At 40.1% G+C, this 23,698-nt stretch overlaps 1 protein-coding gene across 3 annotated transcripts in view; it reads right to left on the bottom strand.

Annotated features, from left to right (window-relative positions):
• atp13a3 (ATPase 13A3) overlaps positions 1 to 23,698 on the bottom strand; it is a 162,060-nt gene that overhangs the window by 108,491 nt on the left and 29,871 nt on the right. For all 3 annotated transcript variants that reach the window (XM_072572532.1, XM_072572533.1, XM_072572531.1), the window contains exons 4-7: positions 6,740 to 6,931; positions 4,044 to 4,114; positions 3,730 to 3,810; positions 1,932 to 2,001 (exon numbers count right to left, since the gene is read on the bottom strand). In XM_072572532.1, coding sequence (XP_072428633.1) covers positions 1,932 to 2,001; positions 3,730 to 3,810; positions 4,044 to 4,114; positions 6,740 to 6,931 — 414 coding nt within the window. The remainder of the gene's footprint in view (positions 1 to 1,931; positions 2,002 to 3,729; positions 3,811 to 4,043; positions 4,115 to 6,739; positions 6,932 to 23,698) is intronic.

Raw genomic sequence — 23,698 nt, 5'->3', positions numbered from 1 at the left:
GACAATTTAGCATGGACAATTCACCTGACCTGCACATCTTTGGACTGTGGGAGGAAACTCGGAGAAAACCCAAGTAGACACGGAGAGAATGTGCAAACTCCACACAGACAGTCGCCCAAGGCTGAAATCGAACCTGGGATCTCACAAGCCCCTACTTGTTTAAAGAGGACAAGACAGCGCAGCCATAACTTTGGGCCACATTTAGTGGTGGTTCTAAGTGCTTATTACTACAAGTCACAACATTGTCCGGGAGGCCAAGTAGGGAATACAGATTTATTGAGTGGCTTCCCATTAACAGATGCACCACTGGTGGTACGCCTAATGGAAGACCCATTCCTGATGAATGGCTTTTGCCCAAAACGTGGATTTCCGTGCTCCTCAGATGCTGCCTGACCTGCTGTGCTTTTCCAGCACCACTCTAATCTTGCCCATAATGGAAGAGTCTGTAATAATTAAATTTGCTGGACACATTCCCCGTCACAGTTGACAATATCAAACTTTGGATACAGGAAGATCCAGTCCCTTCAAAACTGAAACAACATGGTGGTAATGGGGGAAACCAAAGGGCTGTCACATTTAGAACTGAAACCTTTTTGGACCTGGAGAGACCATATCACAGTAGAGAATGGCATATTATTGTAGGGAGCAAGTGATTGTTCCCGAGCAAAGGTAGTCATCAAACCTGAAAGTAAGAGCCTAACAGTGACTATGAACCTGTTGTCAATTGCTAGGAAAAACCTATCTGGCTCATTAATGTCCTTCAGAGAAGGAAATTGCCATCCTTATCTGGTCAGGCCTATATGGGACTCTAGACCCAAAGCGAATGTGGTTGACTTCCTGCTGGCTTGGTCAGTGATGCCCTCAACCGATGAATGAATTGCATCAAGGTTTCCAAAATGAAGATATTCTGGTGGCCAGGCCTAGAGAATCATTTTTTGGTGGGGGGGGGGGGACACAATGCCCAGAATGCCAAGAAATACAAAAATTACTGCAAAAGCTCCCTGACATCCATGGGACTGACCAGGTAAACTTTGACTCAGTTGCACGTCAATTAGGCAGGTCCTTTCAAAGTTCTTAGTCATGATAGGTGCCCACCCAAAGTGGTTGGACATGCTTGGATCCACTCGTCAAAGTCATCAAAAGTTGGCTTATTAGTGTAGAATGTTCAATGTAAGCTTAAGGAATGAGTTAAGAGTAGTGCAAGGTAGACTTCTTTTGTACTATTACATTCAGTTTTTGGGACTCTATTTTCAAAAGGATATCTTGACATTTCAGAAAGTTCAATCAATAATAATGATGGTGATACTAAGAGTGGGGACTGAGCAATAAAGACTAAATAAAACTTACAATATAGAGCCTGAAGATGATTTAAGGTGTTTAAAATGTCGTAGGTATCCAGAACAATGCATCATCTTAGAATGTGAACTATTTGAGTGGAACTACAGTCAGTTCTGCTATAACGCAGCAATTCCATTCTCGTGCATTCCAGTCTTATGAGAAAATTGTGTAATACCAGCACCATTTAAACTAATGTGGCTAGAATCGTGTTATAACCAATACGCGCATTAAAACATTGCGCTTTAGAAACAGTGTCCCCAGTTGGGCAATCATGTTATAGCAAATTTGCGTTAACGAAATGGGTGTTATAATAGAATGATCTGTATACATCTGGGAAAAATAAACATTTTTCACACAAACAGTTGAAAGCACATGGAATATGCTGTTAAATGAAGCCAAATATACATTTCAACCAGGTGCCTAAAATTGAGAAAGACACTTATTTAGAAAGCAAGGACATCAAGTATATGTAAAAACACAGGAAAATGGGAAAATAGAAGGTACTACCAGAGCTAGGATTAAAAATATGGACACTTGGAATGGGGAAATCAATGGAAAAGTCTCCAATATAGTTTTTTTTAATGTATACTGACCTCTTTAATTAAGAGTTTAAAAACAGAAGGCACTTTGACTTCAACTTCATTCAATCCAAAAAACAGTTTCCTGCACAGAAATAAAAATTAAACATAAAATTTAGTCTAATAATAAATAAGTATCCATAAACTCTCTAACCAATGCACAAACACAATTTTCTTTCTTGTTCATTTAAAGCTCGTTTTCAAGAATTCAAGGCCAATTTAGATTCAAACATTTTGGGTGTATACTTAATGCACTGTAATTCAATTTTCTTGACAGAGATATTTTTTGTTCACCTCAGCACCAGTAGATATAATTTTTCAACTTTGAATAACCCCTTACAGAAGGAAACTTTATGAAACAATTCACAAAATTAAAATATACAAATAAACCAAATACAAGCCTGTATTTTATGAAAACGTTACATCTGGACATATAGTAATTATAGTCTCATGCGCAGAAGAGTGAAAAAATGTTTGGATAGTTTTGTTATGCAGAGGGAAATGAATGTATATAATACATTGCAATTTCTGCTCCGTCTTTGATATTGTCTTGGGTCCACTGACCCCGCAACCATAGGTCTTGCATGCAGATCATACTGTGCCATATCTAAGCAGACAATAGCTTAACCTGAGATCTAACAGTAATCCCATTAAATCAAAATCGGATAGTTTTTCATATCTGTCCTTAAGTTGTGCTCTAAACTTTCAAAACACAGAATGAACAGATCCTAATGAGATGAAGCCAGTTATGCAGCATTAAGCTACTTAACATTACATTTAATGATAGGTCATGGATCTGAAATGTTAACTCTGCCTTCCTCGATCCTCAGGTGCTGCTTGACCTGCTGAATATTTTCAGTACTTTTTGCCTCATTCCAGATTTCCAGCATCAGCAACATCTTGCTTTTGTATAAGTTAAATGAATGTCCAATTCATCTGTTTTCACCAGGGTATTTTCAAGGACAGGAATTCTGTCCAAAGCACAGGTGAATTCCTAACACTTTGAAGAATACCATTGATTTGTATATCAAGCGAGCCATCAGAACAGACATCATCTCAAAACAGCACCAACACAAATAAGTTAGTTGAGTTGTTTCAACATTTTTAAAAAAACAATTACAGGCATTTTAATAAATTGTTCCTGGGATGTGGGTATCTCTGGCTCAGCTGGCAGATAATGCCCATTGCCAAGTGCCCAAAGGGCAGTTGAGAGTCAACTACATTGAGAGTCCCAAATAGGTCAGCCAGGTAAGAACAATAATTTCCTTCCCTAAAGGGACATTAGTGAACCAGATGGACTTTAAAAATGAGGGATGGGGCAATAAACATTGGCCTATCCTGCTATATCCCCAGCCAGAGAATTAATGTTTTAAAAATTGTCAATGGTTACATGGCCACCATTAGATTAGCTTCTTTAATTCCAGATTTTAAGTGAATTCAGATTTCACCATCTGTCATGTGGGTTTGGAATCCATGTTCCCAGAACATTAGCCTGGTTTTCTGGATTACTAAACCAAAAGAAAATGTTGGCATCATTGTACTCAAATTTGTGGTGCATTCTCTGAAATGCTACAATTTTTGCTATTATTTTTCTCACACCAGCCAATGCATAGTACAGGTGTAACTTGCTCAATTAAACAGTGCAAATACACGAAATATAATTAAGGTGATTTAAAGTAATCCATGAATACAAAAGTAAAATTACAACTGAGCATGTTAATACAAAAGAAACAATTCAAAGAAATAAATCTAATTCTAAAACATGTTGAAGAGGAACAGTATGGAATCACAAGTGTATAAATGGATAGTTTACCGATATTCCTCAAGTTCTTTATTCAATCCTTTACTATGTTGGCCATGAATAGCAGACCATGAAACACCCTCAGCCAGTCCCCTAGGAAATAAAAATGTGATTATAGTTTCCATAATTGATGCATTTATTAAATAGCTAAAAAACATACAATTTTGTAAGTGCAGTTCACTCCATAATCATATGGAGAAAATTTAATATTTTATAGAAAAAAAGGTCAGTTCAATCTACTAAACCAAGTAAAAATGCCGTATTCTGTATAATTCTTGTACAAGAAGATGTTCATGATTACCCCTTTATAGGTTAAATGGTCTTACTTTAGGTCTTTAAAATTTTGTAAGAAGCTGTTCCAGAAGTATGTTATGCTGTGATGTACAAAATATCGAACCTAAAAATCAATATTGACATTAAGTTTAATAAAGTATGATGTTGCATAACAAAACTACTTAGACTTCTCTAACAGTTGTAATGTAAGAAAATACCTTTAAGACACTTTAAAAGTATGCTAGAAAGCAAAATTAAACACTGAGCAACATAAAGCAATATTAGGGTAGAAGGCCCTAAGTTTGATCAAAGAGGTAGGACCCAAGGCTGCATTTCAGGAAGGAGGAGGAATAAAAGCACATGACTCCCCCAGTGGTGCAGCAATTAAAATGGGGTATTCAAGAGGTTAGTATCAAATGAGTACAAATATCTCATAGCAATATAAGACTGACAAAATTAGAGGCAAAGATCAACGAGGCTGAAGGAGGTTTTGCGGCACTGTTGTAGCCTCTAAGCTAGAAGCTTCAGATTCCTGCCTCACTCCAGGATTTGATGTCCATGGAAAGTGTATTTATAACGTAGCTTAACAGATTGATTGCCAGCCTGTAGGTTACTCCAACACACCAATAGTTAGTGATAAATGTAGAGAGGTTTCTGACCAGCCAAGCTATAGTTTCCAACCACAGATAAAGGTAGAAAAGCTAGTGGCAAGAAAGACCTCTGGCTGTAAAACCAGCTGTCAAATCTAAAATGATGGTTGATACCAAGGTGAACTACTCGTACTGTGGTGATACCTCATAATATGGGAAAAGCTGATAATACAGTGGGATGAGGCCATGGACAAATTTAAAAACAAGAACACAATTTTAAAATAAGGTGTTGCTTGACAGAGTCAATGTAGATCAGTGAGCACAAGGGCAATACGTCAAAAAAGAACACAATTTGCAGAGCTTTGGATGTTTACAATGGGCAAAACAAGAGAGACTGCTAAGGAATTTATTGGAATACTAAGCCTAGCAGTAATGGAGAGATAAATGAAGGTTTCAGCAGTTGAACTGAGGCAGGGGCAAAAAAAACTATAACAATGTTAAATACACAACAGCAGAGCACTTAAAGTACATATTCATAAATTGTTAAGGATTGTTCCAATAAAGGGCAAGTAAACATATAACATGCATACAACTGACAGATTATGAAAAGGGATTCATTCAGTAGTGGGTTGTGTTATCATCTAGTAGGATCTGGCAGGAATGCCTAAAATTTAACTGAATTTGGGAACAGGTATTGATTATACCTTAATTAAGAAGACTGAGTGTGTATTCATGTACGTGGGATACAAGTAATCAATGTGTTGAAGTGAGCTGGTGATTGAGGGAGCGAGAAGAGCGATTGAGTGAAGAGGAGAAAGCGTGAGAAAAAGGAGAGAAGATTGAGCAAAGGGGAAGAGTGAAGGGAACGTGAGGAGGAAAGAGTGAGTAATGGGGATGAGGAGGAGAGAAGGGACTGTGTGTTAGAGGAACAGTAGGAATGAGATGGGGAGTTTGTGGGTAGGAAAGAATGAGTGAGGAGGAGTGTGAGGGTAAGGAAGGGAGGAGTGAGTGGCAGATTAAGAATGTGTGAGAGGGAGTGAAAGGGTAATTATGGATGTAGGTTTGCTCGCTGATCTGGAAGGTTCGTTTTCAGATGTTTTGTCAACATACTAGGTAACACCTACAGTGAGCCTCCAGATGAAGCACTGGTGGTGTAGCCCGCTTTCTATTTATGTGTTTGGATTTCCATGGATTGGTGATGTCATTTCCTGTGGTGACATCATTTCCTAGGGTATCTATATGAGTGGGGGAAGGAGTAAATGAGGTGTATATGAGTGTAGGGGCCAGGAGGGAGAAAGTAACAGAGTTTGGATCTGTGATGAAGTGAGAGCAGGAGTAATGACACTGGGGAAGGAGGGAGTAGGATATGTGCATGTGTGCATGCGTATGAGAGAGAAAGAGAGAGATAGAGAGAGACAGACAGAATAGAATGAGAGTGTGAGAGGGAATTAAGTGCGGCAGGGTAAGAGGATAGGTAAGAATGTGAGAGAATACAGAGATGACTCACCTCCCTTTCCCCACCTTCTCCCAAAAATCTATCTAGAAAGCAGACTGAGTAAGGGTGAACAACCCAGGCTGAAAGGCATCCTGCTTACAATTCCCAATTTCATACAAATTCCTTAAAAGGCCATATTAAAATGTTTACCATCAAAAAAACAAACAGTATTACATAACCTAACTCCTTAGCAGGATCTCATCGCCTCCCCTTTCCTGGTGATCAAGAACGGGGGCTGATCAGTATCTATTTAGGTCTACTTCTGAACTGAAAGAACAGCGAAATAAGGTTAATAATTAGTTCTGCTGCTTGGGACTTTTAATTGGCATTTTTATTAGTTACACATTAATTTTAAATATCAACTAACTGTTTAGAGTTATTTTTAAATTCATGCTTACTAATATGCCAAACCTCATCTTTATGGGGGAAGAACTGAAATGAGGTTCCACATGCAAAAAGTTAGACAAGCCTGCTTTAGTAGCTATTAAAGGTGAATTGAAGGCTCTATTAAAGTAGGAGTATTCAGTACTGAAAAAAATATACAGGGAAATAGCATGTGTCAAGGAAATGGGTTACGGTAGACAACTCCAATCAAATGTTAACACAATTTGTATGGGCCCAATTAGTTTTTCCTATACTATAATGTAAACAAGTCTCTTCTTACCAGCACTCCTTCAGACTCTGCTATTTTCCCTAGCAGCAGCATTTTGTTTCGGTCGATAGAGCGCAGACTTGTGTCATTTTCATTTCCATTTTCCATTCTGTTAGTTATTTGGGATTCCAAATTCTCCATTGGATCAGTTCCAGGTGAAAGCAATTTGTGAACCTTTGCCCGAAACCATGTCTTAAATTCATCCTGAAACAAATAAAATTTTTGAAAAGCTCTGACCTAAAAGCTTTGACATGGGTTAACTTATTAACATGTAAGTTGGACTCAATTATTTTTAAAAGATGTTTGTAAACAATCAGGCTGCTATCAAGACACAATGGACCAATAACTTCTAGAGAAGAAGAGATGCCCCATGTGTTGCAAACTACCTTGTTTTTATCCGATTTGCAACTTTTTGTTGTTAACTTTGCATTAAACTGTGGTTTTCATGAAATTGCTAAATGCATGAACTGTCCATTATAGTATCCTTAGAAAAATAGACTTAGTGATAATTATTAATGATTTCCAATTAAATTTTCACGTTGAGAAGAAAAAAATATTTATGTGGTCACTTGTTCCTTCAGGCCATGAAATGTTTTAGACATTAAAACCATAAAATTTGAAAAATAATATTCTTCCCTACCATTGTGTGTTTCTTCACTCTCTTCAATCTAATCTTTATTTCTTTTCAGAGCCGTGAATTCACCTTTCCAATTCAGCCTCCTCTGTCTTTTCTCTGTTCATTTCTTAATCGTTAAATCTAATAGGTTAACAATATACACTGTTTGTCTTATTGTACAAGAAGACAGATGCCTTGCTATACTTTGGACTGTCATCAGCTTCAATTCTGGTGAAAAGCTAAGAGAGTCATAGAGATGTACAGCATGGAAACAGACCCTTTGGTCCAACCTGTCCATGCCGACCAGATATCCCAACCCAATCTAGTCCCACCTGCCAGCACCTGGCCCATATCCCTCCAAACCTTTCCTATTCATACACCCATCCAAATGCTTCTTAAATGCTGCAATTGTACCAGCCTCCACCACTTCCTCTGGCAGCTCATTCCATACACGTACCACCCTCTGCGTGAAAATGTTGCCCTGCAGGTCTTTCCCCTCTCACCCTAAACCTATGCCCTCGAGTTCTGGACTCCCCGACCCCAGGGAAAAGACTTTACCTATTTAGCCTATCCATGCCCCTCATAATTTTGTAAATCTTTATAAGGTCACCCCTCAGCCTCCAAAGATCCAGGGAAAACAGCCCCAGCATGTTCAGCCTCTCCCTATAGCTCAAATCCTCCAACCCTGGCAATATCCTTGTAAGTCTTTTCTGAATCCTTTCAAGTTTCACAACATCTTTCCGATAGGAAGGAGACCAGAATTGCATGCAATATTCCAACAGTGGCCTAACCAATGTCCTGTACAGCCACAACATGACCTCCCAACTCCTGCACTCAATACTCTGACCAATAAAGGAAAGCATACCAAACACCTTCTTCACTATCCTATCCACCTGCGACTCCACTTTCAAGGAGCTATGAACCTGCACTCCAAAGTCTCTTTGTTCAGCAACACTCCTTAGGACCTTACCATTAAGTATAGAAGTCCTGCTAAGGTTTGCTTTCCCAAAATGCAGCACATCGCATTTATCTGAATTAAACTCCATCTGCCACTTCTCAGCCCATTGGCCCATCTGGTCAAGACCCTGTTGTAATCTGAGGTAACCCTCTTCACTGTCCACTATACCTCCAATTTTGGTGTCATCTGCAAACTTACTAACTGTACCTCTTACTCTCGCATCCAAATCACTTATGTAAATGACAAAAAGTAGAGGACCGAGCACCGTTCCTTATGGCACTCCACTGGTCACAGGCCTCCAGTCTGAAAAACAGCCCTCCATCACCACCCTCTGTCTTCTACCTTTGAGCCAGTTCTGTATCCAAATGGCTAGTTCTCCCTGTATACCATGAGATCTAACCTTGCTAATCAGTTTTCCATGGGGAACCTTGTTGAATGCCTTACTGAAGACCATATAGATCACATCTACCGCTCTGCGCTCCTCAGTCCTCTTTGTTACTTCTTCAAAAAACTCAATCAAGTTTGTGAGATGTGATTTCCCAAGCACAAAACCATGTTGACTATCCCGAATCAGTCCTTGCCTTTCCACATACATGTACATCCTGTCCCTCAGGATTCCCTCCAACAAATTGCCCACCACGACGTCGGGCTCACTGGTCTACAGTTCCCTGGCTTGCCCTTACCACCCTTCTTAAACAGTGGCACCACGCTAGTCATCCTCCAGTCTTCCAGCACCTCACGTATGACTATCGATGATACAAATATCTCAGCAAGAGGCCCAGCAATCACTTCTCTAGCTTCCCACAGAGTTCTGGGGTACACCTGATCAAGTCCTGGGGATTTATACACCTTTATGCGTTTCAAGACATCCAGTACTTCCTCCTCTGTAATCTGGACAATTTGCAAGGTGTCACCATCTATTTCCCTACAGTCTATATCTTGCATATCCTTTTCCACAGTAAATACTGATGCAAAATACTCCTTTAGTATCTCCCCCATTTTCTGCAGCTCCACACAAAGGCAGCTTTGCTGATCTTTGAGGGGCCCTATTCTCTCCCTATTTACCCTTTTGCCCTTAATGTATTTGTAAAAACTCTGGATTCTCCTTAATTCTATTTGCCAAAGCTATCTCATGTCCCCCTTTCCCCTCTTAAATATATTCCTCCTTCCTTTATACTCTTGAGGATTCACTCGATCTATCCTGTCTCTCCCTTACATATGCTTTCTTCTTTTTCTTGACTAAACCTTCAATTTCTTTGGTCATCCAGCATTCTCTATACCTACCAGCCTTTCCTTTTACCCTAACAGTAATATACTTTCTCTGGATTCTCGTTACCAAAATGATTTTGCATTGGTCATGCATCAAAAAATCTAAGTTACTATTCCAGCTGCAAGTTTTTCTAGTTTTAAGAACATTAAGAAATTCTGTAGTCTTGAAAATGCTATATAAATGCAAGTGGATCCAGAGGGGATCCCCAATCCAGCAAGGCAAAGAGGAGAACTCAAACACCAAATGCAGGATTACAAAAAAAAGGGAAATCAAGGAAAAAAGTGAACTGAGAAAGCTAAGGAGCTGCAACTTCTTGTTGACAAATACGTTACCCAGGCTTTCTTCAGGTGGTGCCACAAAGGTAATATATGAACCCAACGGCTGCAAACTAGTTTGAGTAAGGATGGAATCCTTTTGAGACACGGAATACATCAGTCCCCAGTGGAGAAAAACTTGAAAGAACCCCTTAATCACGATACAACTATCAACAAGAGCACGTTCTGAGAAAATCCCCCACTCCTCCTTAAAGATGATCTTGGACTTCCACCTAGTATGGCAGAAAATAAAATTGCCATTAGTCACGTGAAAAAAGGATAAACCACAAGAGTAGTTGAGATTATAGAGAGATTTTCAAACTTGGAAGAGCGAACCTTGCCCATCATCCCTGTCAACTGTTCTTGAAAATCTTGGACAAAGAATAAATCCCTGCTGATCTCAGGGATACTGCCATCACCACCGTCATTCAAGAAAGGAGACAAAGTAGACTATGGGAACTACCATGGATCCATCACCAGGAAGATCATCACGCAAATCCTTGTTAGACATCATCTCTCAGTCTAAGGAAATCCTCCTTGAAAGCCAATGTGGTTTCCAACTATAATGAAACTACAGACATGATTTTCACTGCTTGACAACTCCAAGAGAAATGCCAGAATCAATACCAACAACTATCCTGCCTTTGCCAACCTGACCAAGGCTTTTGACTCAAGTCAATCAGGAAGTGCTATGGAAGCCTCTGTCAAGGGCCAGCTGCCCAGTGAAATTCATCAACATCCTATGTCTTCCACGGCAAGATGTCGACTAATGTGATATAACAGAAATCTTTGCAATCAGGACAGAGGTCACGCAGAAATGTTTCACTGTCCCACTCTTCACCTCCACTCTTCACCTTGTCAAGGACAAGCTTCCAATAGTGTGAACATTGTGTACTGAATAGGCAGAAAATTTCTGTTTTCAGCAGCAGCAGCAGCAGCAGCACGAAGGGTGGGAGCTTGGACTCGGGGCCTGCCGAGAGCAGTGAGTCACTGATTTGAGCTTTTATATTTGAAATCAGAGAGCAGAGGTTTCTGGGAAAGGACAGACCCTTTTTTCCCTTCCAGCTACATAAGTCAGTGCTTTCTAAACCTGAGACCCTACCTTTGTAGGGCCTCCCACCCAACCACCTCCTCTAACCTTAAAGACCAGAGACACATGAGGTACGCGTCTCTTATTTTTTACTTTCTAATAAGGGGACTAGCAGGGATGACAGTGCAGGGAGAGAAATGTTCCTCCTGCATGATATTTGAGGTGAGGGACACCATTAGTGTCCCATCCAAGTACATTTGCAGGAAGTGCACCCAACTCTCGCTCCTCCAAGACCATGTTAGGGAACTGGATTAGGATCTGGATGAACTTCCGATTATTCGGGAGGCAGAGGCTGTGATAGATAAGGGTTACAGGGAAGTAGTTACTCCTAGGCATGAAGAAAGCTGGGTAATTGGTCAAAGGGGGAGAAAAAAGTCAGTGGAGCGATCCCCTGTGGTCGTTTCCCTGAAAAACATGCATACCCTTTTGGATACTGTGGCGGGGGGACGACTTACCAGGGGTATGCAGTGGGGCCCAGGTCTCTGGCACAGAGCCTGTCCCTGTTGCACAGAAGGGAAGGAGGGAAAGGAGGAGTGTGTTAGTCATTGCAGTCTCAATAGTTACAGGCTCAGATAGAAGGTTTGTTGGGAACGAGCGAGACTCGTGGTTGGTGTGTTGCTTCCCATGTGCCAGGGTCCGTGATGTCTCAGATCATATCTTTGGGGTCCTGAAGGGAGATGGTGACTAGCCCCAAGACGTGGTCCATGTAGGTACCAACGACACAGGTAGAAAGAGGGATTGTGATGTAAGGCATGATTTTAGGGAGCTAGGGTGGAAGCGGAGATCTTCGCACAAACCTTGAAGCTAAGAGCTAGAACAAACAGTAGTTATTTCTGGTTTGTTACCCGTGCCATGTGACGGCAAGGCAAGGAATAGGGAGAGATATCAGCTGAACATGTGGCTGCAAGGATGGTGCAGGAGACAGGATTTTAGGTACTTGGATAATTGGGGCTCATTCTGGGGAAGGTGGGACCTGTACAAAAAGGACAGTCCTCACTTGAACCAGAGGGGTACTAATATCCTGTGTGGGAAATTTGTTGGTGCTATATGGATGTGTTTAAACTAGCTCAGTAGGAGGATGGGAACCTGAGGTGTAGTTGCAGTGCCTAGGAGGATGAGTGTAGGAAGGACAGGAACAGGATTTCACAGTCACATGAATGTGCTGGCAGATAGCAAGCTGGTTTGACCTGTGTCTACTTCAATGTCAGAAGTATCCAAAATAAAGTAGGTGAGCTTGCAGCATGGATAGGTACCTGGGACTTCGATGTTGTGGCCATTTCGGAGACATAGATAGACCAGGGTGAGAAATGGATATTGCAGGTTCCAGGATTTAGATCTTTCATTAAGAACAGGCAAGGCGGTAAAAGAGGGGGAGGTGTGGCCTTGTTAGTCAAGGATAGAATAACGGTGGTTGAAAGAACTTTTGATGAGGGCTAGTCTACTGAGGGAGTGAGGGCTGAGGTTAGAAACAGGAGAGGAGAGGTCACACTACTTGGATTTTTTTTATAGGCCTCCCCAGAGTTCCAGGGAGGTGGAAGAGAGGATTGGCAAAATTATTCTGGGTAGGAGTGAAAGGAACAGCATAGTCATTATGGGAGACTTTAACTTCCCCAACATTGACTGGAAATGCTATATAACTCTAGTACGTCAGATGGATCAGTTTGTGTCCAATGTGTATAGGAGGGTTTCCTGACACCGTATGTCGAAGGGCCGGCAGGAGGGGAGGCCACACTGGATCTGATGCTTGGTAATGAACCAGGCCAGGTGTTTGATTTAGTTGTAGGTGAACACTTGAGAGAGTGACCATAATTCAGTTACGTTTAGTTTAGTGATGGAAAGGGATAGGTACATGCCACAGGTCAAGAGCTATCGATGGAGATCGGAGAGGTACTAAAATGAACATTTCTCATCGGTTTTCACCGAGGAGAATATTGTAGAGGAGCAGAAAGAGATTCGAGATATTAGACTAGAAAGAATCGAGGTTAGTTACAAACAGGTGTTATCAGTTCTAGAAGGAGTGAAAGTAGACAAGTCCCCTGGGCCGGATGGGTGTTATCCGAGGATTTTCTGGGAAGCTAGGGAGGAGATAGCAGAGCCTTTGGCTTTGATATTTGAGTCGTCATTGTTTACAGGTTTAGTACCAGAGGACTGGAGGATTGCAAATGTTGTGCCCTTGTTCAAGAAGGGCAGTAGAGATGACCCAGGTAATTATAGGCCAGTGAGCCTTACTTCTGATGAAGGAAAGGTTTTGGAAAGGATTATAAGAGATAAGATTTATAATCATCGAGCAATTTGATTTCAGATAGTCAACATGGTTTCTTCAAGGGCAGGTCATGTCTCAGAAACCTCATTGAGTTTTTTGAGAAAGTGACCAAGCACGTACATGAGGGTAGGGCAGTTGACATGGTATACATGGACTTCAGTAAAGCTTCGGATAAGGTTCCACATGGTAGGGTGTTGGAGAAAATGCAGAGGCATGGGATTGAGGGTGATTTAGCAGTTTGGATTAGAAACTGGCTTTCTGAAAGAATGCAGCAAGTGGTGGTTGATGGAAAATATTCAGCTTGGAGTCCAGTTACTAGTGGTGTGCCACAAGGATCTGTTTTGGGACACTGCTGTTTGTCATTTTTATAAATTACTTAGACACAAGCATAGGTGGATGGATTAGTAAATATGCTGATGATGCTAAAGTCAGTGGAGTACTGGACAGTTTGGAAAAATGGTGCAGGTTGCAGGGGGACTTGCATAAACTGCAGAATTGGGCTCAGAGGTGGCAAATGAAGTTCAATGCAACTAAATGTGAGGTGATGCACTTTGGGAAGAATAACAGGAAGGAAAGATTCTTGGTAGTGAGGATGTGCAGAGGGATCTTGGAGTCCATGTACTAGATCCCTGAAAATTGCCACCCAGGTTGATAGTGCTGTTAAGAAGGCATACATTGTGTTAGGTTTCACTCGTAAAGGGATTGAGTTCCGGAGCTGCAATATCATGTTGCAACTATACAAAACGCTAGTGCGGCCGCACTTGGAATATTGTGTACAGTTCTGGTCACCGTATTTCGGGAAGGATGTGGAAGCATTGGAAAAGATGCAGAGGAGATTTACCAGGATGTTACCTTGTCTGCAAGGAAGGTCTTATGAGGAAAGGCTGAGAGACTTGGGTCTGTTCTCATTGGAAAGAAGAAGGCTATGAGGGCATTTGATAGAGACATACAAGATGATCAGAGGATTAGATAGGGCAGACAGTGAAAGTCTTTTTCCAAGGATGATGATATCACTTTGTACGAGGGGCATAACTACATATTGAGGGCTGATGAATTTAAGACAAATGTCAGAGGCAGGTTCTTTACACAGAATGGTAACGGCATGGAATACCCTGCCTGCCAATGTCGTTAACTCAGCCACATTAGGGAGATTCAAACAATCCTTAGATAAGCATTTGGGTGATGATGGGATAGTGTAGGAGGACGAGCAACATTGAGGGCTGAATGGCCTATTCTGCGCTGCATTGTTCTATCTTCTATGTTTAAACCTCAACCAGTTAAAATCTAAGAAGAAAACAACACTGATGTTCCTTGTAAAACTTCATATGTGTATGACAATGTAATCTCTGCTCTCTTGGAACAGAAACTTCAAGACTCACTTAACGTCTTCGTGGAAGCACACTAAGAATTGGTCTCAGCCTCAACCTGAATAAGATTCAATTCCTTTACAACCTTGGTCGGAGGTCAGTTTCCAGTCCACCCCTGTATTGGATCAACTGAGAAATCCTCCAAAACTTCTCTTATCTGAAAAGCCACCTCTCATCCAAGTCTGCCATCAATACAGATATTCAACATCACATCCAATCTGTGAACACCATCTTCGGATGTCCAAGAATGCAAGTCTTTGATATTCTTGACATCTGTTCTGATATCAAAATCCTTGTGCATATGGCAGTCATCCTTCTAACTTGTTCTATATGACTCTGAAACTTGGACTAGATATAGATGCCACTACAAGACCCTTGAGAAGTACCAACGTTCTTTGAGATGGATCCTTCCCCTCACTTGGGAGGTTTAACAAATCAGCCTCACTGAAGCAGCTAACAGCATCAGCATCAAGGCAACGATCATCCACAACCAACTCAGTGTGATAGGCCACATTTAGGATGCCTGAATTCTCATTACCAAAGCAAATTTTTTGTTTTTTGTTCTCTTCATTCATGGGATGTGGACATTACTAGGCACATAATTCCTTATTGCTAATTACCTAGAGGGCAGTTGAGAGCCAACCACGTTGCTGTGCATCTGGAATCATAATGATGTCAGACCAGGTAAAGATGGAAGATTTCCTAATCTAACAGACATTAGTGAACCAGATTGGTTTTTCCAACAATCGGCAATGGTTTGATAGTCATCATTAGACTTTCAATCCCAGTTTTTAAAAATTGAATTCAAATTCCACCACCTATCATGGGGCAATTTGAATATGGGCCCCCAGAACATTACCTAGGTCTCTGGATTAATAGTCCAATGAAAATACCAATAGGCCATCATCTCCCATATACAGAGGAACCTCAATTATCCGGCATTCGACTATCCGAATATCAGATTATCCGGCAAGATCACAAGGCCCTGACGCTTGGCTAAACTATGTTATTCATCATTCGATTAACTGAACAAAACACTCCCCTCCTGTGTCCTTCAAATAAAGGGGAAATCTTCTTCAACCAGCTCAAGGAAGGCACTTGTATGAAAGATAGATAAAGGAAATGTTCATAGACTGCTGTATGGCTTCCCTCAACAATTGCAACATAGACATCAATGCATGGTAGACCCTTGTTCAGTAGAAACTGGCCTGGAGGAAACTCCTGTATGAAGGGGCATAATTCTTCAAGAACTCTCATCAGCAAGAGGAAGTACAGACAAGAAACTGGAGAAAGGAATGCCAACACTTTCAAGGCCAAGGACCACTTTCACCTTCCAGAAACACCTGCCAAACATATGGTTCAGAGGTGCAGCCTTAGGATCAGGCTCATCAGCTTTGCAAGGACTCACAAAACCTATGACCAGTGATATGGAATTTTCTAGGTAGACAATCACATTCATTAGCAAATGGTTCCGATGACAAATGCAAGTTTATTCTTTACTTGTCATGATTTGAAATTTGCACATATTTGGAGTCTCCACCTTGCTCTTCTCAATAATTTCCATAAATAAAAGAGAAAATCTCCAAATTCAATATCAAATATTATAAATCCACAATTCAACCACTGCAATTGACACAGTAAAATAGTACACTGCGAATGACTTTATGGTGAAGTCATTCAAAAATCATAGTTAATTCCTATTAGCTAATTACAGAATGGCACTGCTAGAAACCTGTTTGTCCTACAAGTTATTCAGAAAAATAACTGGACAGGAAACTGCTAGAGGCTGAAGAAAAACATTTGAGCATTTCAGCTCTCTAAATACAACCCAGGAAAATGCAAATATTACAGAAGTTCAGACTATACAGTAGCATTTAGATAATACAGTCAACAAACCTGGGTAAAATATCAAGTCTGAATTGGAAGAACCTGAAGACTTCCAAGTAAATCCTGTCATAAATGCATTAGAAGATGAAAAACAAAACTTACTGGATCAGTATAAGTATATATTCTGAAATATATAATCATTTGAAATGCTCTTTTTCTTTAAAATTATATCTTAACAGAATTGCTAGTTAAAGAAAAGAAGTGACAAGTGATTTTCAGCAAGCACTTTGGGTGGCATCATACCCAGAATTAACCAAATTGCAAGATATGTGACGATTACAGGTCAATGGTATCACGTAACATTGGAATTTCGACAAGAAACTCATATACAGTTTTACAATGCAAATGGAAGAAAGAGTTTGAGAAAATAGCATATATAGTACAAAATAAAACTGGCAGATTGTACAATTGCAATTGTACAACACAGCTAATTTACTTCAGAAGCTTGCTTAACAATTACCTAGTTCATAGGACTCGAATGTATGATAGCTGGCACAGCAAACTTGACACAACTATTTAGATTACACAAAATTCAAGACAATGGAATTAAGTTTTGTTTACAAGCTTACACTTAATAGAATATTTTTGAGTAACATGGGACAAGTGAAATAAAACTTCAATTAGATAAAGCACAAATATTGCAAGGATAAATTTTATATATTCATCTTTTGGCTGTATATGCTTACTCTCTAAAGTAAAAATTTGGTTTTTTTTATAAGCAATGTTAATATCGAGCATTGATGTTGTACTCTCCATTAACAGAGGATCCTCAATTATCCGAATATCAATTATCCAAATTTCGGATTATCCAAACAAGATTGCAAGGTCCCAGTGACTGGCTAAGCTGTGTTATCCGGCATTCGATTATCCAAACAAAATACTCCCTGCCCATGTCATTCGGATAACTGAGGTTCTTCTGTACAGAGCAATGATGTCTTCACATAGTGCATGATTTACCTTATTGTCAATTATTTATATAAACTATTCTTGAAGGTGTCTGGGTCACATTGCTAAATTCAGGTTAAATTCAATGCTTCCATATTATGGATTTATGATGTCCATTCGGATTTCATTTAGCATGCTTTATCTATGTCTTTCTGAAAGCTATCAAAAATTCAGAGGCAAGTGAAGAGGGCACTAATACAGTACATACATCTCCCATGCATTTCCCTGCCTGGGTGATGCTCTGCAACTGCAAAGCTGAAAAAAAATCTTTTTATTAAGAGCTTCCACCAGAGTGAGGAAACTTCAGACTAATCCACATTTAACATACTGCTCTAAAAACTCTGCTCATATTTTGACAGCTTTGACAAATATCATGACAACACTGGATACAATCGACAACTTTCTAAAATAATCCACAAATTCTAAATCAAAGAACCTGTTAGCTCAGTTGGCTGGATGGTTCTTTTGTGATGCAGCGTGACACTAACGGCATGTGTTATATTCCCACACAACTAAGGTTACCACAAAGGATTTTCTTGCTCAACCTTTTCCCTCACCTAAGGCTAGCAAACCTCAGATTCAACCACCACCAGTCTCTCTCTAATGAGCAAGCAGCACTATTGTATCATAAGACTATGGTGACTTTACCTTTTTCAAAGAAAATGCACAAAACGTTTTTAAAGAGTAAGTTAGTGCAATTTCCTAAGGAAAATTGACATTTTCATGATGTGTAAGGTACTTATAAGAGCTTGAATGGACTGGGTAGGATGGATGCTTGGTTGATGTTTTCACTTGCAGGGACAGACAAAAACTACAGAACATAATTTAAAAATAAGAGCTCTTCCCTTTAAAATGGGGATGAGATGATATTTTTCTCTATCAGAATCATGAAAAGATAGAATTCTCGTAAAATATAATGGAGGCGGAGTCTTTAAAGTTTATTCAAGGCTGTGTTAAATCATTTTTTGATAGACAAGGGCATCAAGAATTATGGGATACAGACAAAAAACTGGAAATTAGACCACAAACAGATCAGCAATAATCTTATTGAATGGTGGAGTAGATTCAAAGAGCCAAATTATCTACTCCTGACTCTAAGTCCTAATTTTCTATTCCAAGGTCGAGGTCTGCATTTTCTCCAAAAAAAAAATCAGTTCCTCACTGGGCTTCCTCACTTTGCAGTTTTGTTAAAATCTGTCGATCACTTTTTTGAGATGTGACATTTCCAAACTAACAAATAGATGCAAAAGAATTACCTCCACCTTCCAGGGGCAAAAGTAACTAGAGATGACAGAGACCCATTTAGCAAGATTAAAAATTAATGGAAAATTGGAAGCACCAAAACAGGTAGATTTTTGGAATACATTCATTCAAAGTTTCCCTTTCTATGTAAAACTTTAACGAGTTGGCAGCGCATCAAGGAAAGTGTTGTGATTGCTGCACAGAGCCACCAAGTGGCCTCAAGTTGTAACTATATAATCATAACCATTGTCATTTCAAAAGTGAATCAAACATATGGAAAAAGTTAACACAAAAGTGTGACCAAATACGTAACAAAAGAAAACAAGGATTGAAAACATGGAACAGCAGTTCAATAAAATCTCTAACTCTTCTGAAAATTAAAATCAAGAATGGACTTCATGTAAACTCAGAGCAGGAACTGAACCAGAAAGTATTGGTGCACTTAAGCCCCTATTTCAAGATTTTACATTCTATTTTAAATTTAAAATCTTATCTGTGCACATTATTTCCATAATAAATTTCCACATATACTTTTATCATAGAAATTGCCTAATAAACCACATCAATAGGGTAGACTGGATGTAAAAGTTAAGTTTTAAATTGGAGAAAGGCCAATTTTAATGGAATTAGGTAAGAACTTTCAATAGTTGTTTGGGGGGGGGGGGGTGGATGATTCAGGTAAAGGTATGGCTGGAAAATGGGAAGCCTTCAAAAATGAGATAACGAGAGTCCAGAGACAGTGTGTTCCTGTGAGGGTGAAAGGCAAGGCTGGTAAGGTGTAGGGAATGTTGGATGGCTAGATGTTTGGTCAAGAAAAAGAAGGAAGCATATGTCAGGTACAGACAGCAGAGATTGAGTTAATCCTTAGAAGAGTATAAAGGCATACTAAACGAATAGTTTGCATCGGTGTTTACTGTTGAGAAGGATATGGAAGATATAGAATGTGAGGAAATAGATGGTGACATCTTGAAAAATGTCCATATTACAGAGGTGTTGTTGCTGGATGTCTTAAAACACAAAAGGTGAATAAATCCCCAAAACCTAATCAGGTGTACCCCAGAACTCTGTGGGAAGCTAGGGAAGTGATTATCTGGCGCCTTGCTGAGATATTTGTATCATAAATAGTCACAGGTGAGGTGCCAGAAGTCTGGAGGTTGGCTAATGTGTGTGCCACAATTTCAGAAAGGTGATAAGGAAAAGCCAGCGAACCATAGACTGGTGAACCTGACATCAGTGGTGGGCAGGTTTTTGGAGGGAATCCTGAGGGACAGGATTTACATGTATTTGGAAAGAAAAGAACTGATTAGGGATAGTCAGCACGGTTTTGTGCATGGGAAATCATGTCTCACTAACTTGATTGAGTTTTTGAAAAAGTAATGAAGAGGATTGACAAGGAAAGAGCAGTGGACATGAGGTTTGTGGAGTTCAGTAAGGCATTCGACAAGACTCAATTCTATGGTTAGATAACATGGAATACAAAGAAGACCAGCCATTTGGATACAGAGCTGGAAGATTGAAGACAGAGGGTCTTGGTGGAGGATTACTTTTCAGACAAGAGGCATGTGACCAGTGGTGTGTCACTTGGATCGACAAATCAGGCTAGGACTTATATGGTAAGGTCCTGGAGAGTGTTGCTGAACAAAGACACATGGCAGATATGGACCGAAGAGTCTGTTTCCATGCTGTACATCTCTATAACACAATTCTTCCCCTTACAGAAGCACTGTGGATAAAGAAATGACTGAAATTTTTCAGCAGAGTTTCACAGATCGGACTACAAATCACAAAGCAGTCAGTAGTGCAAATGCAAAGTCACAGTTTTACATTAATTAAATCATCTGTAGATATGGATTGAAGAATTTTTAAATAAAAAACAAAAAATGAAGGCAAGTGATAACATAATATTTAATGATATAGAAAGGTGTGTACATAACTAGCTTTACATTTGGTCTTAGGGCAAACACAAACAGTTTTAATAAATTAATGAAATAGTGACCTTCAAGTTATAAGCTCCAAAACCTTGTGAGATACTGTTGTTCCTATGAGAACCAGAGCAGGGTGATAGAGGAAGAAGAAACGTGCATAGGAATAAAGGACAGAAAGGTAAGCAAAAGGCAGAAAAAAAAGGGTGAAAGAAAATGGAGCCATTGTGCAAAATAAAGTCAGAATTACCAGAAAAGCTAAAAAAGGAGAAAGTGAGGACTGCAGATGCTGGAGATCAGAGCTTTAAAAAAGTGTTGCTGGAAAAGCGCAGCAGGTCAGGCAGCATCAAAGGAACAGGAGAATCGACGTTTCGGGCATAAGCCCAAAGATTCCTGAAGAAGGGCTTATGCCCGAAATGTCGATTCTCCTGTTCCTTTGATGCTGCCTGACCTGCTGCGCTTTTCCTGCAACACATTTTCAGCTCTTTATGCACAGAGCATTGAAAAGAAGGTAGATGAACCGTCAGCTCCAATATACAGGTACATAGTTAGTGGGACAAGTGTAGATTTAGCACAACTTTGGTGGTAGAGACACAATGGATTGTTTTTGCACTGCATTATTCTATAATACAGTTGTGATTCCAGAGACATGGCTGCAGAGTTACCCTGGATGGGAACTGAACCTCTATGGATATTCATTATTTAGAAAGGACAGACAAAGAATGGAAAGTCGGTGGGGTAGCATTGGTAGAAAAGGATGAAATAATTTTTTGTTTAAGTAGTGGTGCATGAATGGAATGAGCTGCCAGAGGAAGTGGTGGAGGTTGGGACAATTAGAATATTTAGAAGGCATCTGGATGGATATATGAATAAGAAGGGTTTAGAGGGATATGTGCCAAGTGCTGGCAAATGGGACTAAATTAACTTCGGATATCTGGTCGGCATGGCCGAATTGGACCGAAGAGTCTGTTTCCATGCGATATATTCTATGACTCTATGACTATAAATGCAATAGTGAGGAAGGATATTGGCTCAGAAAATCATGACATGGAATCGGGTATGCCCTGTACACCCTGCTAATTTACATTTTATTACACTACTCTTAATCATCAGTCAAGTGATGAAAAGTGTCATCAGCAGTGCTATCAAGTAACACCTGACACCCAGTTTGGATTGCACCAGGACCACTCAGCTCCTGACCTCATTACAGCCTTGGTTCAAACAAGGAAAAAAGTGCTGGATTCTAAAGGTGAGTGAAAATGACTGCCCTTGACATCAAAGCCACTAATCTACTAATTGTGGCATCAAGGAGACATGGGATAAAATCTCTGCTGGTTGGAGCCTTACATGGTACATTGGAAGATGGTTGTGGTTGTTGGGGGATCAGCCATCTCAGCTTTAGGACATCTCTGTAGGAGCTCCTCAGGGTAGTGTCCTCGACCTAATCATCTTCAGTTGCTTTGTCAATGGCCTTCCCTCAATCATAAAGTCAGAAATGGGTTGTTTACTGATGATTGCACAACATACACCGTCATTTGCAACTCGTCAGACATTGAAGCAGTCCAAGTTCAAACACAAGATGGGGACAATATCCAGGCAGACAAGTGGCAAGTAACATTCATGCAATGCAAATGCCAGACAATGACTATCTCCAGTAAGAGATAATCTACCCACCACATGTTGACATTCAATGGTGTTGCCATCATTGAATACGTGGTTACCAACATCCTGGGAGTTACCATTGACCAGAAACACAATTGGACTCACCATATAAATACAGTGGCCACAAGTTCAGGTCAGAGGATAGGAATACTGAGGCGAGTAACTCAGCTCCTGATTCCACAAAGCCTGCCCACCATCTGCAAGGCATAAGTCAGATGTGTGATGGAATGCTCTCCACTACCAATGCTCATTAGCAGCAGTTTGTCTATCTACAAGATGTACTACAGAAATTTTGCAAAGATCCTTAGATAGTACCTTCCAAACCATGACCACTTTCATCTAGAAAAACAAGAGTAGCAGAGTAGTTTTTTTTAGATTAGATTCCCTACAGTGTGGAAACAGGCCCTTCGGCTCAACAAGTCCACACCAACCCTCCAAAGAGTAACCCACCCAGACCTATTTCCCTCTGACTAATGCACCTAACACTATGGGCAATTTAACATGGCCAATTAATGATGTGTGGGAATACGACACCTTCAAGTTCTCCTCCAAGCTACTCTCCATCCTGAACTGGAAATATATCACTGTTCCTTCAGTGATTCAATATACTGAAATTTCCTCGCTAAGGGCATTGCACTATATGGTCTGCATTAGTTCAAGAAGGCAGTTCATCACCATCTTCTCAAGTTCAACTAAGGATGGGCAATAAATGCTTGCCAGCCAGAGACACCCTGGACCTACAAATAAATAAATAAGAATCTGTTGGATGGAGAAAAAAAACATTATGGGGCTGAAAATATTCTTGGGATTTGTGTACAAGCACACAAACAATAATGAAGATGCAAGGGAAGGCAGTAAAACAAGACATCAGAGATGCATGCAACAACTGCAATCATGAATAACTTTAGTTTTATATATAGATCGGATAAAGCAAAATAACAGCTGTATTGTAGAGGAGGATTCCTTAGATAGTGTACACAATGAATTTTAAGGCCAATACATTGAGGAATGAATGAGAAAACAGGCTATTCTATATGGTATACTGAGCTATGAGGAAGAATTAATTAACAACCTTGAGAGAGGTTCCTTCAGGAAGAGGATGGAAGATGATGGACTTCCTCATAAAGTGAATGTAAATAGGGAAACTATGAGGTAGGAGGCACAAATTGGTCTGGCTGGATTGGGGAATCTTATTAAAGGGGTTATAGAAGTGTACAGTACAGAAAAAGCCTCTTCGGCCCGTTATGTCTACTCCAGTTACAAACAGCCGCTTAACTATTCTAATCCTATTTTCTATCACTTGGCTCTTTGCCTTGTATACTTTGGCATCACAAGTGTACATCTCAATACTTCGTAAATATTTTGAAGGCTTCTGCCTCTGTCACCATTACAAGTAATGAGTTCCAGATTCCCACTACCTTCCAAATGAAAAAAA

This window comes from Chiloscyllium punctatum, chromosome 6 (genome assembly GCF_047496795.1).
Source record: "Chiloscyllium punctatum isolate Juve2018m chromosome 6, sChiPun1.3, whole genome shotgun sequence".
In the NCBI taxonomy this organism is placed as follows: domain Eukaryota; kingdom Metazoa; phylum Chordata; class Chondrichthyes; order Orectolobiformes; family Hemiscylliidae; genus Chiloscyllium; species Chiloscyllium punctatum.
Note: the sequence above shows the minus strand (reverse complement) of the source record. Positions and strands in the feature narration are given on the sequence as shown.